Raw genomic sequence first — 17429 nt, forward strand, 5'->3', positions numbered from 1 at the left:
TTGTGGAGATATTTTTACTGGTCCTGTGAATATGAGACTAGGTGCTTTTTAAAGAAGGGGATTTTGTTCTGTTATAATCTGCTAGCTGCCACCTTGATCTTCAAGATAAAGGAACATGAGTTGACACTCTTTTACTGATTTTGCTGTTATTTCCAAAGCAGTCCCAATATTTTAAGTCCACTCTCGTGCACAGGTATTTCATTGTGCTGCAGAATTTAACAACAGATCTTTTTTTGAAGGGTGTAAAAGGGCTCAAAGAATAATTTATTGTAGGCAGTTATGAGTAGTAAAAGTAAGTATCAGGATGTATTGTTTTTATCATAATATATACAGGTAAGGACTACCTTTAACAGGAAAAAATGACTTATTTTACAGCTGCTTACTCAAGTTACGTGACACATAGCAGAATATATTTTCATTTAGGATTCCAGGCACATATATAATCTTAATTTTGAAACTCCAGTTGAATCTTCCTTTGTTGTAATATTTTCTTGAACAGAATAGGCATTTGTTGAATGTACCTGACAATTCTGTGGGGGTTTTTTTGTTTCTTTTTCCTACCTCTAAACACAGATGTTGAACCCGTTGATAGATCTTTCTCTTCTATCTCCTCATTTATATTGCCTTATAACTTGCAATGTTTAATTGTTTACTGATCAAAATCCTTGTTACTAAACAGATTCTGCTTTTTGGGGTTTTTTTTTTTTTGGTTTTTTTTTTTGTTACAACTCTTTGTGTCTTTATGGAGTACCTGCCATTCAAAGAAAACATCTACTATTTGATAGCTAGCTAGGATTCATAACACTCCCAGAAGTTCAGGGTTACAAACATTTTACAAGGAGTACTTTGGAGACCAGGATACAAGATAATTTGCCACAAGATCACACAGCAAGCTATCTCAGAGCTAAGAAAGAATGTACACTTCCTAATTTACCAGATCTGGGTTCAGGATTTTCCCAAGTCTCATTAGTTGCTTCTGTTGGGCTCTTCACTCACTTCTATGCTGTAGGATGTCTCTTTCTTAATAACATCTAGGAGATATAACTATCTTGTTTGCACAGATGTCTAAGACAGCACTGGTACTCTGATCTCTCTACCCTTCCTGTGACAAATCATTTGGCTTTCAGTCTTCTACAATGCAGCACAAGGCCAACAGCATCTTGGCTTGTATCTGAAACAGTGTGGCCAGCAGGACCAGGGAAGTGATTCTGCCCCTGTACTCTGCACTGGTGAGGCCGCACCTCAAATACCGTGTTCAGTTTTGGGCCCCTCATTACAAGAAAGACATTGAGGTCCTGGAGTGTGTCCATAGATGAGAAACAAACCTGGTGAAGGGGCTGGAAAACAAGTCTTATGAGGAGCAGCTGAGGGAACTGGGATTGTTTAGCCTGGAGAAGAGAAGGCTGAGGGGAGACCTTATTGCTCTCTACAACACCTAAAAGGAGGTTGCAGAGAGGAGGGTGTTGGTCTCTTCTCCCAAGTGACAGGTGTTAGGACAAGGGGGAAAGGCCTCAAGCTGCGTCAGGGGAAGTTTAGATTGGACATTAGGAAAAATTTCTTCACAGAAAGGGTTATCAAGCACTGGAGCTGGCTGCCCAGGAAGGTGGTTGAGTCGCTATCCCTGGAGGTGTTTAAAAGAGCAGTAGATGAGGTGCTTGGGGACATGGTTTAGTAGTAGACAGGTACAGCTGAAGTTGATAATCTCTAAGGTCTTTTCCAACCTAATGATTCTATGATTTGCTATAGAGAACTAGGAAGTAGTGCATGCCAGGCCTTTCATACATATATGAAGTACAGGCATATCCTACATCTGGTATCTGTGGCATTGTTTTTCATTATTTCGGGGAACTCCATGGTAAAGGTGGTCCCTTTCAGTCTTACGTTCGTGTAAGTTTTCCTCATAGTCCCTAGACAAAGCTCCTACTCTAAGATCTTAATTCCTGTAGGTATTCTTGTAAGTCCAACCCCTCAGCATCACCACCACTCCCTTAGTACATTTTTAACATTAAATTTATTCTTAACCATCACTAGTTTCTATGTGACTTAAGTTTGCGTTATAGGAAACCCATTTACTTGAGTCTGTCCTGAACTGGCTGGGTATTTCAAACAGGAGTCAAAGCTCTTTTTATAAAATGAATAGCCTTTTTTACACTAGGGACAGCTTTTTCCATCCTGTTTTGTCCATGAAATGAGCCAACGTAACTTGCAAAATGTACGATGAATTAATATGGGTAGGAAACGTACGATTAAGCTATTATGCTCAGGAAGTAAATTCTCTTCCTTCTCACATGTTCTCACTTCTGCATTTGAATTTCTTTCCCAATGACCACCATTACTACCTACTACAGTTGCTCTAAGACTTTGGCTGTAGGCCCTGGTGCCTAACAGGAGCAAGTGTATTGACCTGCAGTTCTATTACAGATTACCGCTAGTACTGACAAGAGCCATCCGCATTATATGGAAGTTTTAAATGGGTGGGACTTCAATATATAAAAGGGGCTTATAAGAATGACAGAGAGAAACTTTTTTCCAAGGCCTGTAGTGACAGGACAAGGGGCAACAGTTTTAAACTGAAAGAGATGGGATGTTAGGAAGAAAATTTTTACGATCACAGATTTTTACCATGAGAGTAGTGAGGCATTGGAACAGGTTGCCCAGAGAAACTGTGGATACCCCATCACTGGAAGTGTTCAAGGTCAGGATGGATGAGGCTTTCAGCAACCTGATCTAGTGAAAAATATCCCTGCCCATGGTTGGAGGGCTGGACTAGATGATCTTTAAAGGTCCCTTTCAACTCTTCCAATTCAAATCATTCTGCGATTCTATGGTTCTATGAAATCACGGTTACATGCAGGTTACAGAGCTAGGCTGGAAGAAAGCGATGTGTCGTGCTAATTCAGACAATCAGGGATGTAAAATTAAAGGACTCATTGCTGCCACTGAGGGTCATCAGGTTAGATTTCTAGTTCAGCAAGGGAGGGAGGGGAGATTTACATTAGGTATTAGGCAGAAATATTTTACTGTGAGGGTGATGAAGCACTGGGCCAGGCTGCCCAGAGAAGCTATGGATGCCCCCTCCCTGGAAGTTTTCAAGGCCAGGTTGGATGGGGCTGTGAGCAGCCTGATCCAGTGGGAGATGTCCCTGCCTGTGGCAAGGGGGGTGGAACTGGATGATCTTTGAAGTCCCTATCTGCCCAAGCCACACGCTGATCCCATGGTGCTGCGGGTGATACAAGAAGCAGTTACTATTACAGAAAGTGGAATGTTTTTGATTTAAGCTAAAGTAGAGTTAGGTTACATCTAAATAATTGTACTTTTTTTGGAAGTTAAGACAGAATGTCCCCCTGTCAGCATGTTTTCTTTCAAGAAGAGTTTTTCCAGACAGTGATCATTCTTTGGAGATGATGATATCTTGTGTGAAGCATGATCTGTGCTGAACAGATGCATCTGCTTCTGCAATCACCTCTGTTTGGAGTTTATCTTAAACACAAGGTCAGGCAGAGAGCTGGAGCCCACTCATTAGCAAGAGATTTGATGGTTGTGATGTTCATGGTATTGAAGGAAGGAATAAATCCTTAATAATAATAATAATAATAATAATAATAATAATAATAATGAGAAGAAGAAGAACAAGAATCAAATTTTGGTCAGCTTGCAGTAAGAAAGAATGTGATTATAACAGGAGTTTAGCTTGTTTACTAGTTGAAACAAGGACAGTGCCCCAGGAGAAACAAAGAGCAGACCTGAGCTCACCAAGAGGACACAATGAGAAGATAAAGAGTATCAGAGGATTCTGAAGACACAAAGGAACTGTGATGTACATTTGAGAGTGGGTGATAAGATCATAGAATAGTTTGGCTTGGAAGGGACCTTAAAGATCATCTGTTTCCAACTCCTTTGCCATGGGATGATATGATAATGACTTATCATACAATAGTGATGAAGATATAATAATGAGCTCTATGTATCTTTAACCAATATTTCCTGAATATGCAAACAGTGTTTCTCAGAATCTAAATGATTATATGAATATCAGGAAAAAAATTTTCACAGAAAGGGTTGTGGGGCACTGGCAGAGGCTGCCCAGGGAGGCAGTTGAGTCACCATCCCTGAAGGTGTTTAAAAGACGGGTACACGAGGTGCTCAGGGACATGGTTTAGTGGCAGACAGGAATGGTTGGACTCGATGATCCAAGAGGTCTTTTCCAACCTGGTGATTCTATGAATGTGTATGTTTAATCAGTATAAAACTCCTGTAACCAGCCTCAACGGACACACACATTAGGTGAAATGATTCCGTGTGTGTCCAACCTCTTATTATGTGTTAAAGCAATACCTGCTTAATAATCAAATTGGCACTGACTATTAAATTTGGCCCTTTTTCACGGCATCAAGACCTCGGAAGCAATAGAATACGAATAAGATTTCCGGGAAAATGCACGTGAGTGGGAAATCCACCCTGTCCCAACCGGCCTCGCTGCACACGACGGACGGCGGTCGCCCCCCGCGCTGCCCATCCCCGCTGAAGGCCGCTGGCTCCCTAACACCCCCCACCATGCCCGCCGAGCCACCTCTCGGCCCCCGGTGCCGGGACCCCCCGGGCCATGTCGGGGGCGGCTCCCGCGGCCCCACAGCGCCCCCAGCGGCGCCTCGGCCGCCGGGCGGGATGCGGGGCGCTCGCAGGCGGCTCTGCTCCGCCTTGCTGGTCGCCTACGGCCTCTTCTCTCTCTACGCCGCCTACAGCGTCTTCCTCCGGCCCCACCGAGCCGCCGTCCCGCGCCCGCCGCCCCGGGACCGCCGCGGGGCCCGAGGTGAGAGCGGCGAGGAGCGGCGGGAGAGGCGCTGCTGCCCCCGGGCCGAGCGGGGAGGGGCCTGTGCGGGGGGGAGTCGGCCTGGAATCATGGGAGGGTGTGGGGTGGAAGGGAAGTTAAAGATCATCCGCTTCCAACCTCCTTGCCACGGCAGGGCTGTCCTACTAGGTAAGGCTGCTGGAGGCTCCATCCAGTCTGACCCCGAACACTTCCAGGGATGGGGCATCCACAGCTTCCCTGGGCAACCTGTGCCAGTGCCTCACCACTGTCATGGTGAAGAAATTCCTCCTTATGTCTCATTAGGAGCGGCTGAGGGAACTGGAGTTGTGGCAGGTAGATGGGAGTGGTTAGTGACAGACAGGAATGGTGGGACTCGATGATGTAAGAGGTCTTTTCCAACCTAGTGATTCTGTGGTTCTTTGTTTAGCCTTAAGGAGGCTGAGGGGAGACCTTATTGCTGTCTGAAAGGAGGTTGTAGAGAGGAGGGTGCTGGCCTCTTCTCCCAAGTGACAGGGGACAGGACAAAGGGGAATGGCCTCAAGCTGTGCCGGGGGGGGGGGGGGGGGTCAGAATGCATATGAGGAAAAAAATGTTTCGCAGAAAGCGTCATCGGGCACTGGCAGAGGCTGCCCAGGGAGGGGGTTGAGTCGTCATCCCTGGAGCTGTTTAGAAGACCGGTGCACGAGGTGCTCAAGGACATGGTTTAGACAGATAGGAATGGTTGCACTCAATAATGCAAGGGGTCTTTTCCAACCTAGTGATTTGATGATTCTATCATCTAAATCTTCCCTCTTCCAATTTAAAGCCATTCCCCCCTGTCCTATCACTCCATACCCTTGTAAACAGTCCCTCCCAAGCTTTCCTGTAGCACCTTCAAGTACTGGAAGTTTGCTATAAGGTCTGCCCAGAGCCTTTTCTTCTCCAAGCTGAGCAACCCGAACTCTCTCAGCCGGTCCTCGTATGGGAGGTGCTCCAGCCCTCTGATCATCCTTGTGTCCCTCTTCTGGACTTGTTCCAATAGCTCCATATCCCTTTTATGTTGAAGATTCCAGAACTGGACACAGTACTCTAGATGGGGTCTCACAGGAGAGGAATAGAGTGGCAGAATCATCTCCTTCGACTTGCTGGCCATACTTCTTTTGATGCAGCCCATCATATGCTTGGCCTCCTGGGCTGCGAGCACGTGTTTTCAGCTCATATCAGGCTTGCTGAATTCTACAAAATTCCATTGGTTTCTTGAAGTTGTGAATGTGCTCTTTTTGTGCATATTATTCTTTTGGGTTTCTTAGCACATGTTTCCTTTGGAAATGAAGAGTGGAATCCATGGGAAGAAGACGAGAAAAATGAACAGGTTGCTTCACAGCAGAGATATGAAGCTAATGTTCAGATGATAAAAAATGCAAGATCTCATCTAGAAGAAACCAGTCTTACGGTACAGATTTGGGGCAAAGCAGCAGTTGGTAAGCAGATGTAATCAATGACTTAACCATTCTGATATAGTGCTTTTCTCTTTTTTTTTAATTGCTGAAATTTATGTCTATCATTAGATTATATGGATATCTGTACATGAAGAATGGTAAGAAAGTGGTAGCTATTACTCAATATTGTGTTAATACCAATATAAAAGACTAGTTAGACTCCAGTTCCTTTGTATCAGTTCATTTCAAGGCTGTTTTTCACATCTATCAAAGAGAATGGCTCAAATGGCAGAGAAAAACACCATTACTTTTTGAATCCAAGCTAATTTAAAATATAGCACAAGGACAGGCCTCTTAGTTGGCTAGATCAGAATATTTATTTTTTTGTCACATTTACACTTTGTGAAATAAAGCATTGCACAGTGAAAAATAAGACATTTTATGTACTGCGGTAGTCCTGCCACCAATTAACTTGAAAATTCTTCTGTTGTAGAAGACACTGAGTTTCCTCTGGATAAACTGGGGGCCAAGGTCCTCTTAAGCTCTTTAACTACTGCTGAACATGTCATTGTTCTTATTTTAGCTTTTTTTAAGAAGTAAATGGTCCAGCTTCATTTGAGCGTTCATGTAGCATTATAGAACACATTGATGTATTATATGGTGATACATTCCATCACAGAAATTGGATGGATTTCACAAAAGCTTGTCCTTAAAATACTGATTAACATTTGCTCATTTTTAATTGGTACGTGTAACAACAAGAGATGCTAACAGAAGTGGCAGCATGGGATGTCTTCATCTGCTGATATTTTGACCACCAAAGAACGCTTTTGAATGCCCGATGTGTGAAAAAAATCATCTTAACGAAACCAAATCCATGTGGAATTTGGGAAGCAATGTCCATGTTATATAAGATGTTCTGACATTTCTTTCCCAAGTTCTTATGTTGTTATGCTTCTTCATTTCCCAGAAATACTGTTCTTTTATTTGCTAGGAGCATATGAGTAAGCAAGATCTGTGCATTCAAATTCCATTGTATCTTCATGGATGTAGGTCTTTACCTTTGGCAACATATATTTGAAGGGCAACTTGAGCCAGCTGATGTGACTGCACAGCGGAGAGAAGGAAGCCAAACAGTAGGAAAAACATATTTCAGGTACTAGCTGCATGATGTTGACTTCAATTTTGTTAACTTTAACAAACAATCTATTGGAAAGCTAAAGAACTCAATAAGGTGCACAGGTGTATTACTTCGTCTATTCTCAAAGCTGCAGTTATTTTAATATCAGTTGCAAATACTTGAAATTTATTGTGTTTTTATAACTGAAGAATATGCACACTACTTCTCATTCAAAATTATCACATTTATTCATAGAAACATAAACTTGATAAAATCAGAGCATTCTAGCCCAAACATGTTGGTATTAAAAATCAGACCACTAGGGGGCAACTTCATCTGCTGTTTTATGAAAATTTGTATATTTGAAAGAGATGTGGAGAGAGGGAAGACAGCCAGGAGACCACAGGAGGAGAGGGAATACGACTCTGAGACGAGTCTTAAAAACTGGGGTGTGCGGCTGACAGTTGGCTGAAAGAAGCTTGGGGTTTTGAGGCAAGAAGATATCTTCTGCTAATGGATTTCTGTTATAGTTAGGGAAATGGACTTCACTCACTTATTCATAAATAGAATAGTATCAAAATCATAATTTGTTTCAACTTACAACAAAAGCAGCCTGTGAGACCTAGCATCTGGTTGACTGCTTGATTTGCAAAGCAAAATTTTATATGTGAAGGAAGATTACACTTACATTGCTTTAAAAATGGATTTTGATTGTCAAACATTGTACATTATTTGGCGAGTGATTTTTTTTCTCGTTGTCTACTAAATGTTGGATTCAAGTCTTCACCTGGCTTATGCTTAATCTGTTAAAAGTCTTAATTCCAAATCATGGCTCTCATGAACCTTGGCTCCAAACTGTGTAACTGTCACCAAGCCAACAGCACGTTGGCTTCACTCGGGTTTAGAATGTGCTTGCCTAAGGTCAGTCTGCTTCAGATAGCTTCGCTGGAGTAGTTTTTACAGCTTTTGCTGTGAATTTTCTTTTCCTCGCTATCCACAGTTGAACTGAAACTAGCTGTCAGTCTCAGCACTTCATGAGTTAAAAGTCACGGTCGTTCTATAATAGACTAGTTATAACTCATGCTCATTCCTGGAAGCTAAAACACTCTTGGAAATCTTATACAAGAAGTAGTTATTGCTGCAACAGTGGAATATTATGATTTAAGCTAAAGTAGAATCAGTTTTCTAACTTAAGGGTCATTTAAGTAACTGTGGTTTTTTGAAAGTTATAGACAGAATGTCCCTCTGATAGCATGTTCTTTCAAACACGGTTTTTCCAAACACTGTTCTCTTGAGGAATTATAAGGTCTTATGTTAAGTATGGTATGTGCTGAATAGATGTGTCTTCTGTAATCATCTTCATTTATAGTCTCTATCTAAAGAATACAAAGTCAGACAGGAAGTGGTCCTGTCCCAGTTAGTGGAGATTTGACTGTTGTGAAGTTCATGATAACATTAAAATTAGTCCTTGAAAAGTAATAGAATATGTATAAGATCTCTAGGAAATGTTACACATATGTATGTGGATGGGAAATACATTCTGTAATCATCTCTTGTCTTGTTACACATTATTGGTGGATGATGCGTCTGGCGCTGTAATAAAGGATGCTTGCTTTCTAAAATGAGCATAGGAGAGTTTATTTGCCGATATTTTTGGTATCAAACGCAGCAGACATAGACAACTAACACTTAATATAGGGTCTTGAAAGAAAGAAATATATTGCTAGGTTTTTTTTTTTCTGCTGCCCTCTTTTCCCAAGCTGTGTAATCACTAATCCTTTGAGTTTGGACAATTGTCTGTTAACTGAAGAGCTAGAGCTGGCAAATGCTGGTTTGCTTCACTGCGGTTCATAAATGGCTTTTGTTAGATACTTGTAAATGACTAATGATTTAACAGTTCTTCTAAATGATTGAAATTCCTCTGTTAGATACGTTGTGCAAGATCAAGAAATACAATTTTCTACCTAAAATATTTATGCGTATTAGCTTATATCAGAGCCTCAAGTGTGACCTGGGTCACACAAGCAACAGAATTTTACATTTAGATAGGTACCTCTTGTGCTATAGCTTCTACTCAGTATCAGATGACACTGTGTTTTTTTTTTTTTAATCTTAAATTAACCCAAATTACAAAGAAAAGTGGCATGCCAGACCAGCTAACTCTCTCTCATGATGACATATGTTTTAATATATTCTTACAGATTTTTGGGAGGGCCTCTCTCTCATTCTAACATAGTATTTATTGGTTTAAATCTAAATCTCCTTTTTTCTGAATAAAGTTGAAGGTTTATTCCTATGTTAAGCTGTAGGTACTAACAACAGAAAAGGTTACAGTTGCACAGTTACTTTGCAGTATATTGGTTTATTTTATTGAATTTATTTTATTGTAAAAAAATAATCTCTGGAGTACAGACTGTGTAGTAAGGATGTTTATAGGATTAAGGTCAATGTTTTGTCTTAAGGGTGTTTACTAGTTTGTGTTTTGGTTTTCACAGTTTCATCACTGGTCCGTCTGTAGTTCCTGGTTACTTCTCAGTTGAAGCTGAAAATGTTGTGCTAGTTCTGAATGGAAGAGAAAAAGCAAAGATCACTTATGCCACTCAGTGGTTGCATTACGCACAAACGTTAATTCAGACTCACAAAATACAGCATGTAGCGGTTGTGCTGCTTGGAAATGAGCAGTGCAACAATGAATGGATCCAACCATACCTGAAAAGACATGGAGGATTTGTAAATCTACTCTTTGTTACCTATGACTGTGCATTGGTAAATGAAGAAGATATTTTCCAGTGGCCTTTAGGAGTAGCAACGTAAGTGCTATAGACATAAAATACAACTGAAACTTAATTGTTATTCATGAGGTATGGAAAATATGTCTGAATGTTGCTGCTGATACCTAAAACAATCATAGTAAATTGTAGAATGTGATCCTACTCATGATTTTCTAAATCAAGCATTGGAATCTTTGGAAATTGCATTATCGATGAAAAAGATAACAGAGAGAACTAATGAAAGGGTTTAGTGAGCTTTTAAAAAAAAGATCCTGTGTTTGGTGGGGTTTTCTGTTTGTTTATTTTTTCTTCAGCAGATTTGCTCTTGAGATTTGTTTTAACTGCTGATGTATCAATGACACAGGGATTTAAACGATATTTATGAAATTAAGTTCCAGATACTGTTTGTTTAGGAAGGGACAGGGATGGTATTGGTGTTACTTTTTTTATCCCCAGTTGTGGCTCTCAAAAAGAAATTGTATGTCTCCTATTTCAAATTAATGTATTCCAGTATCACAGTAACATATACTGACTTAACTGCTTACTCACAAAACCAATTTTGTTACACTTCCATCTCAAACTATTTATGTGGAATAGATAAAGGTTTGGTTCATTTAGACATTTTTTTTTTTCCAATTTACTCTTTATTAGCAGAATTAATAATGTTTTAGCTACTTATCATGTTGATATAAGATGAAAAGGATTTTTTTTCATAGTTTGCATTGAATTTGCATTCAATAGTCTGTATTAAGATAATTTACAAACTGTATGAGGTTTCGTACATAGCTTCCACTTGTTCACAGTGTTATTTAAATATACTAAATTTGAATTCTTGGTAGTGTCAGAGAACTGATGACAGTAGAAGTTCCTAAGCAAAAAGGACTTGAGTTTTGATATACAAAGGTTAAGGTGACGGATAACAGAAAGCAACAACAATTACAACAGTGACCTGGGGTGCAAAGCCGGGTGGAGAAAGATAGATCCGAATCACAAAATCTTTTGGGTTGGAAAAGATCTTTAAGATCATTGAGTTCAACTGTGAACCAAACGCTGCAAAGTTCACCACTAAACCATGTCCCTAAACGCTATGTCTACACATCTGTTAAATGTTGTGCAGAGTGACGAGGTCTCCCCTCAGCTTTGTTTTCATCAGGCTAAACAACCCCAGTTCAAAACAGGGCTCTGCAGCCCTTGTACACCAACAGCTGTAAAAATTGTGGTTGAAGGTATGCATATGTGCCAGATTTTTCCAAGTGAAGAAGGAAAATAAAAATCTAGAATGCTGCGAAAATATTTGGCATCAGGATGAAATGGTTTTCTGTAAGTGAGTGAATTAACATCCATCACATAGAAGAACTAGGAAAGGAAATCAAAATTTGGGAAGGTGAAGAAAGTGAGTATGTATTCAGAACCATTAATGGCAAGGAGGAAATCACAGTGAAATAAAGTAGAGAAACCATTAAACAACTGAGATCAGCTTAGAGCTTTACTTAGAATCATGGAATAATATAATCATGGTATGGTTTGGGTTGGAAATGGACCTTAAAGATCATCCAGTTCCAATCCCCCTGCCACAGGCAGAGACACCTCCCACTAGATCAGGCTACTCGTGGCCCCATCCAACCTCACCTTGAACACCTCCAGGGATGGGGCGCCCACAACTTCCCTGGGCAACCTGTGCCAGTACCTCACCACCCTCATCATGAAGAATTTCTTCCTATCTAAAACAGTAGGTAAATGGCAGAACAGTAATCCATCAGAATAAATAACATTAGAAGGAATATCTGTCTTAATTTGAGAATGCAAGGGAGCAGAAACTTTTTTGAACATTGATCTGTTCCAGTAAAAATATTAACTTCAGGCAATGAAAAAGTTAGAGTCAGCTGAAGCAATGTTTCATTAACTGTCATGCTGACCAAAATAGGTGATGGAAGATTTGAGGAAACAGTCAGAAAAAGAAAAATGCCTGATATGGTGCAAACACATCTAAGAGGGTGGCTTCCTGTATACCATATTGCATACCAGGACTTTGCATTGGTTTTCTTGAGTCCAACCAGACAAGTTAAATAGCTTGTACAATGAGTTATTTAATAGTCAAAACTTTAGATCGATGAAGTCCACCCAGATAAAAAGAGAAATTTTCCTTTGAGAGGCTACTAGTAGTATTTTGAATTGATCAAGATGCGTAGAGATTAAGATAGCTGGGATTTAAACGCCGTAGTTACCATTAGCTGGCTGTTCCAGTCAAAACTAATGGTTGCATCAAGAACAGCTGCTTTTGAAAAACCACATTTCTCAAGGACGTTTTGTAACATGCACACTTAATGTCTCTGGTGTTGAAAGAAGACATAAGTATTTTCAAATGTCTCTGAAGAGAGTGGTGAGGATGAGGGGAACAAAGACCAACTTTTAGGACAGGGCTTGCACTGGTTTGCCTGTGGGTCTGTCTATGGTTATAGATGTGTATTGGCAACAATTAGATGGTTTTAGCCTTAGAATCTGCTGCAGTGAAGATGAAATAATGAAAAATATTTTTTTCTTTGACAGAAAACATATCATTGTCTAATGTATACATTGGTTTTACAGGTACAGAAATTTTCCAGTTGTAGAACCCAGCTGGTCAATGCTACATGACCCAAGATCACATCTATGTAACTTCTTAGGAACAATTTATAAGAACTCTTCTAGGGAAACCCTAATGGGAATTCTGAAGCAGGATGGGCTTGATAAACTTTGCTGGATTGCAGCCAGAGAACAGTAAGACTTTGATTTACTCTTTGAAAATATTCAGGCTTCTTTTGCGTAGTGCATTATTACCAAATCCTTTCCTGAGTGTTAAAAATTAGTACAAATAGAAGTAACCAGTCATCATTAAAACAGAGATCTTTGCCAAGACTATATGGGCCTTAATAATGTAATGGCCATTCCGTTGCTATGTTTTACATAAAGCATGTTTTTAAATACTTAGAAAAATTTCCAATGTATACTGCATATAAAGACCTTTTTTTTTCTTTTATACATTTGATTTATAATGGAAGAAGAAATGTTTGTCTTGCACCTTGTATGTATTAATATCTTATTAGAAGAAAAAGTTAGCTGTATTTTGTTGTAAGAAAGTGGATTTAATCTGTATGGCGTGTCTCTTTCATTTCAAGTAGATAGAACAGATTTTTGACTAACTGGAATTAAGTTCTGATTGTATTTCTTAATTTTGCCAAGCAACACCTCAGCTACCCTGATGAAGAAACTCGGGAGATGGATTGTATCTGTGACATAAACTCTTATCTCACAGATGTTCTGAGGCACTTCAGGCAGATGAGTGCAGGTTAACGGATTGCTTAACATCCTATCTTTTAAAGAGCAAACCCCTACTGATTTAAGTGTTTGAGGCCAAAGAAATCATTAGGAAGTACATTCAGTTTCTCCCTCTGTGTCTGTTTCTGAGCTCTGCTCTGAAGTTAATTGACATGCATCATCCAGGTAGTCCTGCAGAAGATTTAAAATGACATTTTGATTTGCCTCTCGCACTTGTAAGTAATAACAATTTCCTGAAAAGACCTTATATAAAAAGTGTTACAATCTGTTTTTAATAGTGACATTTTTAATAAATTTTTAGAAGACTCTTTAGGAATAGTTAAAACTAAAAGTAAAAACCTGTTGATTGTGTGGGTTATATACAGTTTTTACCTTGACAGAATTTCCAGTTTTATAAATTATTGAAATTAAAGCATATCTCTATTTTTTTTCATTGCAATGTCTGTGGGAAAACTGTTAATTTTCAACCCCTTTGTTTTCCTAGATGGCAGCCTCAAGAAACAAATGAAAGTTTCAAAAACTATCAAGATGCCTTGCTGCAGAGTGACTTGACGTTGTGCCCAGTGGGAATAAATACAGAATGCTATAGAATTTACGAAGCTTGTTCATATGGATCTCTGCCTGTTATAGAAGATGTAATGACACCAGGTGATTGCGGAAATTCATCAATGTACCACAGTGCTCCATTACAATTATTAAAAGCCATGGGGGCTCCATTTATCTTTATTAAAAACTGGGAAGAGCTTCCTGCTGTTCTAGAGAAAGAGAAAAAAATGAGCTTACAAGAAAAGATTCAAAGGAGAAAAAAACTTATAGAATGGTATCGAAACTTCAAAGCACGGATGAGACAGAAATTTATTAATGCTTTGGAAAAATCATTTTTGGCCAGTGATAAGGGATAAATTGTCCCTTTTGACAATCTAGAATAGACTGAAAGTTTAATTTCAATTAACCTTCCAAGGAATCTTTTATACAAAAGAAATCTCACAGGGCTGATGTGCTCCTTTTGAAGTCAACAGAATTGCACTAGCTTAGCGAAGAGCTATGTTTGGCCCTCCGTCCTTAACAGTTTTCAGAGAGGATGTTGACTTAACAGGATGGTAATCTGTAAGGATGACAACGATTTTATTACTATTTTTACAATATCCATGTTGGTGTGTGACCTGGTAAATTCTTTCTTAGGAGAATATCTTTGAGCATGTGAACTTGTTAAAATTGAATGTGAGTACAACAGTTGTATTTGAAGAAGAGAGAAGAATGAAAGTTGTATGGTACAGAATAATTTATTATGTAGACTAAAGAAGAAAAGTACAATTGTAGCAAAATTGCCAGGGTTGGTACAATCATTAAGATGTATCCTGGTAAGTGCTTGTTTGGAATGCGTGAGCTCTTTCCTTGACTGACATTTCATTTCCAAGGAAGTGGCCATAAAGCTAATTAAAGACTGTGAAATAAAAATGTATATTTCAAGGTAAAAATAGAGAACTCTTTCTTAGAAATATTTTATAGCAATATGTTTCCCTTTAATTTCAGGTATTGAAATTGCTTTCTTTCATTTTCGTTTAGTCTTGGGAGGTATCCTTCTGAAGTTCTGCTGTGGGAGCATTCATTACCTGCAGTTACATCTGCACAATCTGAACACCAGGCCTTGAACATGAATTTGCTTGTAGCTTATCTGATTTCCTAAAATCTGCTAAAACTTGTCAATTCCAAAAGGTGGCAGAAGTATTATATTGTACAGTCATGATACTTCATGTGCAACAGACAGTTTCAACTAGTTTTGTTCCACATTGCCAAAGGGATCTGTTACTGTTCTCATACATCAGAAATGAGTATATGCTGTTATCTTCAGCGTGTTCGGATGAGCGGTGTTAGTGCATGCACAACATTGCCATATTGAAGGGGGTGTAATAGCCAGTTTCTGTCTTTAAATATCAGCTTTCCATATGGGTTCATTCTCCTGCAGGAATTCAAGAGCCAGTGCAACTATGCTGCTCAGTAATATTAATTTGTATAATGATGCTGTCTCATTCTGCCTTATGTATCAGACATGCACTTTTTTCCCCCTCAGTTCTCCTGCATCCCTTTTGTGTGAAAAGAACCAACTAACCAAACAAAACAAACAAACAAAAAGTAACAAAAAACCCCACAAACCAAAAAGCTTATCCCCTAAAAAAACAAACAGACCCAAAACATATAACAACACTGGGTTTTAGTTTGCTAGCACTGGATGATATTTATGGTGTCTGCTCTAGATGTGGGATTAAGTATGTTTGAGAACACCTGAATTTTTAGGACCTTGCATTCCATTTGCTTAGTAGATGCTCTCAGAAGACAACTAATCTAAATCCGAATAATCTGATTGTACGGCTCACATGAATTTCTCATGACTATTACCCACACAATTTATCTGAAGCATCATGCAGTTGCAATACAATGCAAACGTACTCCATTCAGTTGAGACTGCAAGTACAGCTATCACAACTCGGCATTGAGTTGGAGAGCCCTGCTTAGAACTGGACCGCATTAGACTAAACTTAACTTTCCATACAGAGGATCTGAGGTGGGCATCTGCAGTGTAGTGCACAGCATTTACAGAGTTAGAGGAAGCTTGAGTATCTGCAGAAGTGTAGTGTCGTTGCTGTAGTTCCCCTCTAGCAGAATCTTTCTACAGAAGCTATAAAACTGCAGAGCCATGATCTAGAGCAGCACTTTTCAATCTGTAGTCAGCAGATCCCTTGGCACTAATGCAGAATTTCAAGGAACTACAAATACAGCTAAGAGAGAGGCTTTTTCCAGTCAGCCTAGATTCTTATAAAACAAGCTGCAGCTTCTAAAAAGTTTTAACGGTATGCAAGTCAAAGTCTGAAAAATTCAGTCTGTTTCTTGGTCATCGGTAGAAAAAACATGCTATTATTCATGTGTTTATTTCTAAGTAACTTGTGAGTTTATTTCCAAACTTGTGGCAATTGTATGTTAAGGGAGAGCAAGAAATGCACCAAAGTTTTAGCAGGAATTCACATCCCAGTTACTTGCCTGCTCTTGGAGTTCAAAGGGAAGTTATTTGCATTTTATCTATATTTAACCAATTCTTTATGCTTCAAATTCACCTGCTTCAGCCCAACAGCAATTAGCACTAACAGTACTTTGTTGTGTCTATTTCCAGTGCTAAGGAAGCAAAGAGAGCAGAATCCCTTGAAGCCAAGAGAGGGCTCCTCACACATTAGACAGGCTGCTAGTATTTTAATTATTTCCTTATTCCACTGTACAACTTGTGAGAGAGATTGTGGTTCTCCTGGTTCTACTTCCTAGTTTTTCTCCTTTGGAAAAATCATGAACTCCATGCCCTATTTGGATCCAGAGATAAGCAAGACAACAAAAGGGACCTTGGCAAACAAGGTTGAAACTAAGAGGAGAGAGGCAGTGAGGGGTGCTAGATATCAGAAATGAGGTCTTACTGAGGTAGAGGAAGCTTATTTAAAAGAAGGGAAGCAGTTAAGCCACCGGTGAAGAAGGTTCTTTATTCCCTGCATGACATGTCCAGGAAGGAATAGACGGTATCTGGTGTCAGTGAGAAGATGGAAGAATCAATTCAGTTGTTTAATCAATTCAGTTCAGATGAAGAATTGATTCAGAGAGAAGAATGTGTGCCCTGGTTTTCCAGTTAACCCTCTGGTTTGATGATGGATGGTAAAGTAAGGCTTTCCAGACCACAAAATAAGGACATAAAGCCACTTATAACTGCACATGCTGTCTCCACCAGAGAGGGAGTTCCGCGCAGAACCAAGCCGGTCTTCAGTTAAGAATGCCAATTGTAACATCAAAGCCTAAAGTGACACTAATTATGCAGTACTTTGCATCATGCTTAGGTTTGTATGCAGAATATATAGCTACCAGTTTCATTGTCAGAGGTATTCCCTGGTGATGAAGACTTCACACATTAGGCCAAATTGCCTTTCTATAAGACAAAACAGATCTAGGTTCTTACAATTTAG

General features: G+C 39.5%; 1 protein-coding gene across 3 annotated transcripts; it reads left to right on the plus strand.

The window, feature by feature from the left end:
• The first annotated feature begins 4622 nt into the window (after positions 1 to 4622).
• On the plus strand, positions 4623 to 14416 carry RXYLT1 (ribitol xylosyltransferase 1). Of its 3 annotated transcripts, none has more exons than XM_054056883.1 (6): positions 4623 to 4810; positions 6100 to 6270; positions 7282 to 7384; positions 9844 to 10158; positions 12706 to 12876; positions 13919 to 14416. In XM_054056883.1, exons 1-6 carry the CDS (start codon positions 4666 to 4668, stop codon positions 14334 to 14336), a joined length of 1323 nt encoding a protein of 440 aa, XP_053912858.1. In that variant the 5' UTR covers positions 4623 to 4665; the 3' UTR covers positions 14337 to 14416. The 3 variants fall into 3 exon arrangements, with proteins under 3 accessions (XP_053912858.1, XP_053912867.1, XP_053912875.1); XM_054056892.1 differs by lacking the exon at positions 4623 to 4810 and adding an exon at positions 4885 to 4978; XM_054056900.1 differs by lacking the exon at positions 4623 to 4810 and having other exon boundaries at positions 6143 to 6270; positions 7223 to 7384.
• The last annotated feature ends 3013 nt before the right edge of the window (positions 14417 to 17429 follow it).

The sequence above is a fragment of the Cuculus canorus genome, chromosome 1 (genome assembly GCF_017976375.1).
Source record: "Cuculus canorus isolate bCucCan1 chromosome 1, bCucCan1.pri, whole genome shotgun sequence".
NCBI classification, from domain to species: Eukaryota; Metazoa; Chordata; class Aves; order Cuculiformes; family Cuculidae; genus Cuculus; species Cuculus canorus.

What these genes read in the sequence shown, in the direction of transcription:
- RXYLT1 (XM_054056883.1), top strand. Translation starts at nt 4,666, where the DNA reads ATGCGGGGCGCTCGCAGGCGGCTCTGCTCCGCCTTGCTGGTCGCCTAC. An exon ending in GGACCGCCGCGGGGCCCGAG is followed by an intron (nt 4,811 to 6,099) that starts GTGAGAGCGGCG and finishes TGGGTTTCTTAG; the next exon opens with CACATGTTTCCTTTGGAAAT. An exon ending in TGGCCTTTAGGAGTAGCAAC is followed by an intron (nt 10,159 to 12,705) that starts GTAAGTGCTATA and finishes TTGGTTTTACAG; the next exon opens with GTACAGAAATTTTCCAGTTG.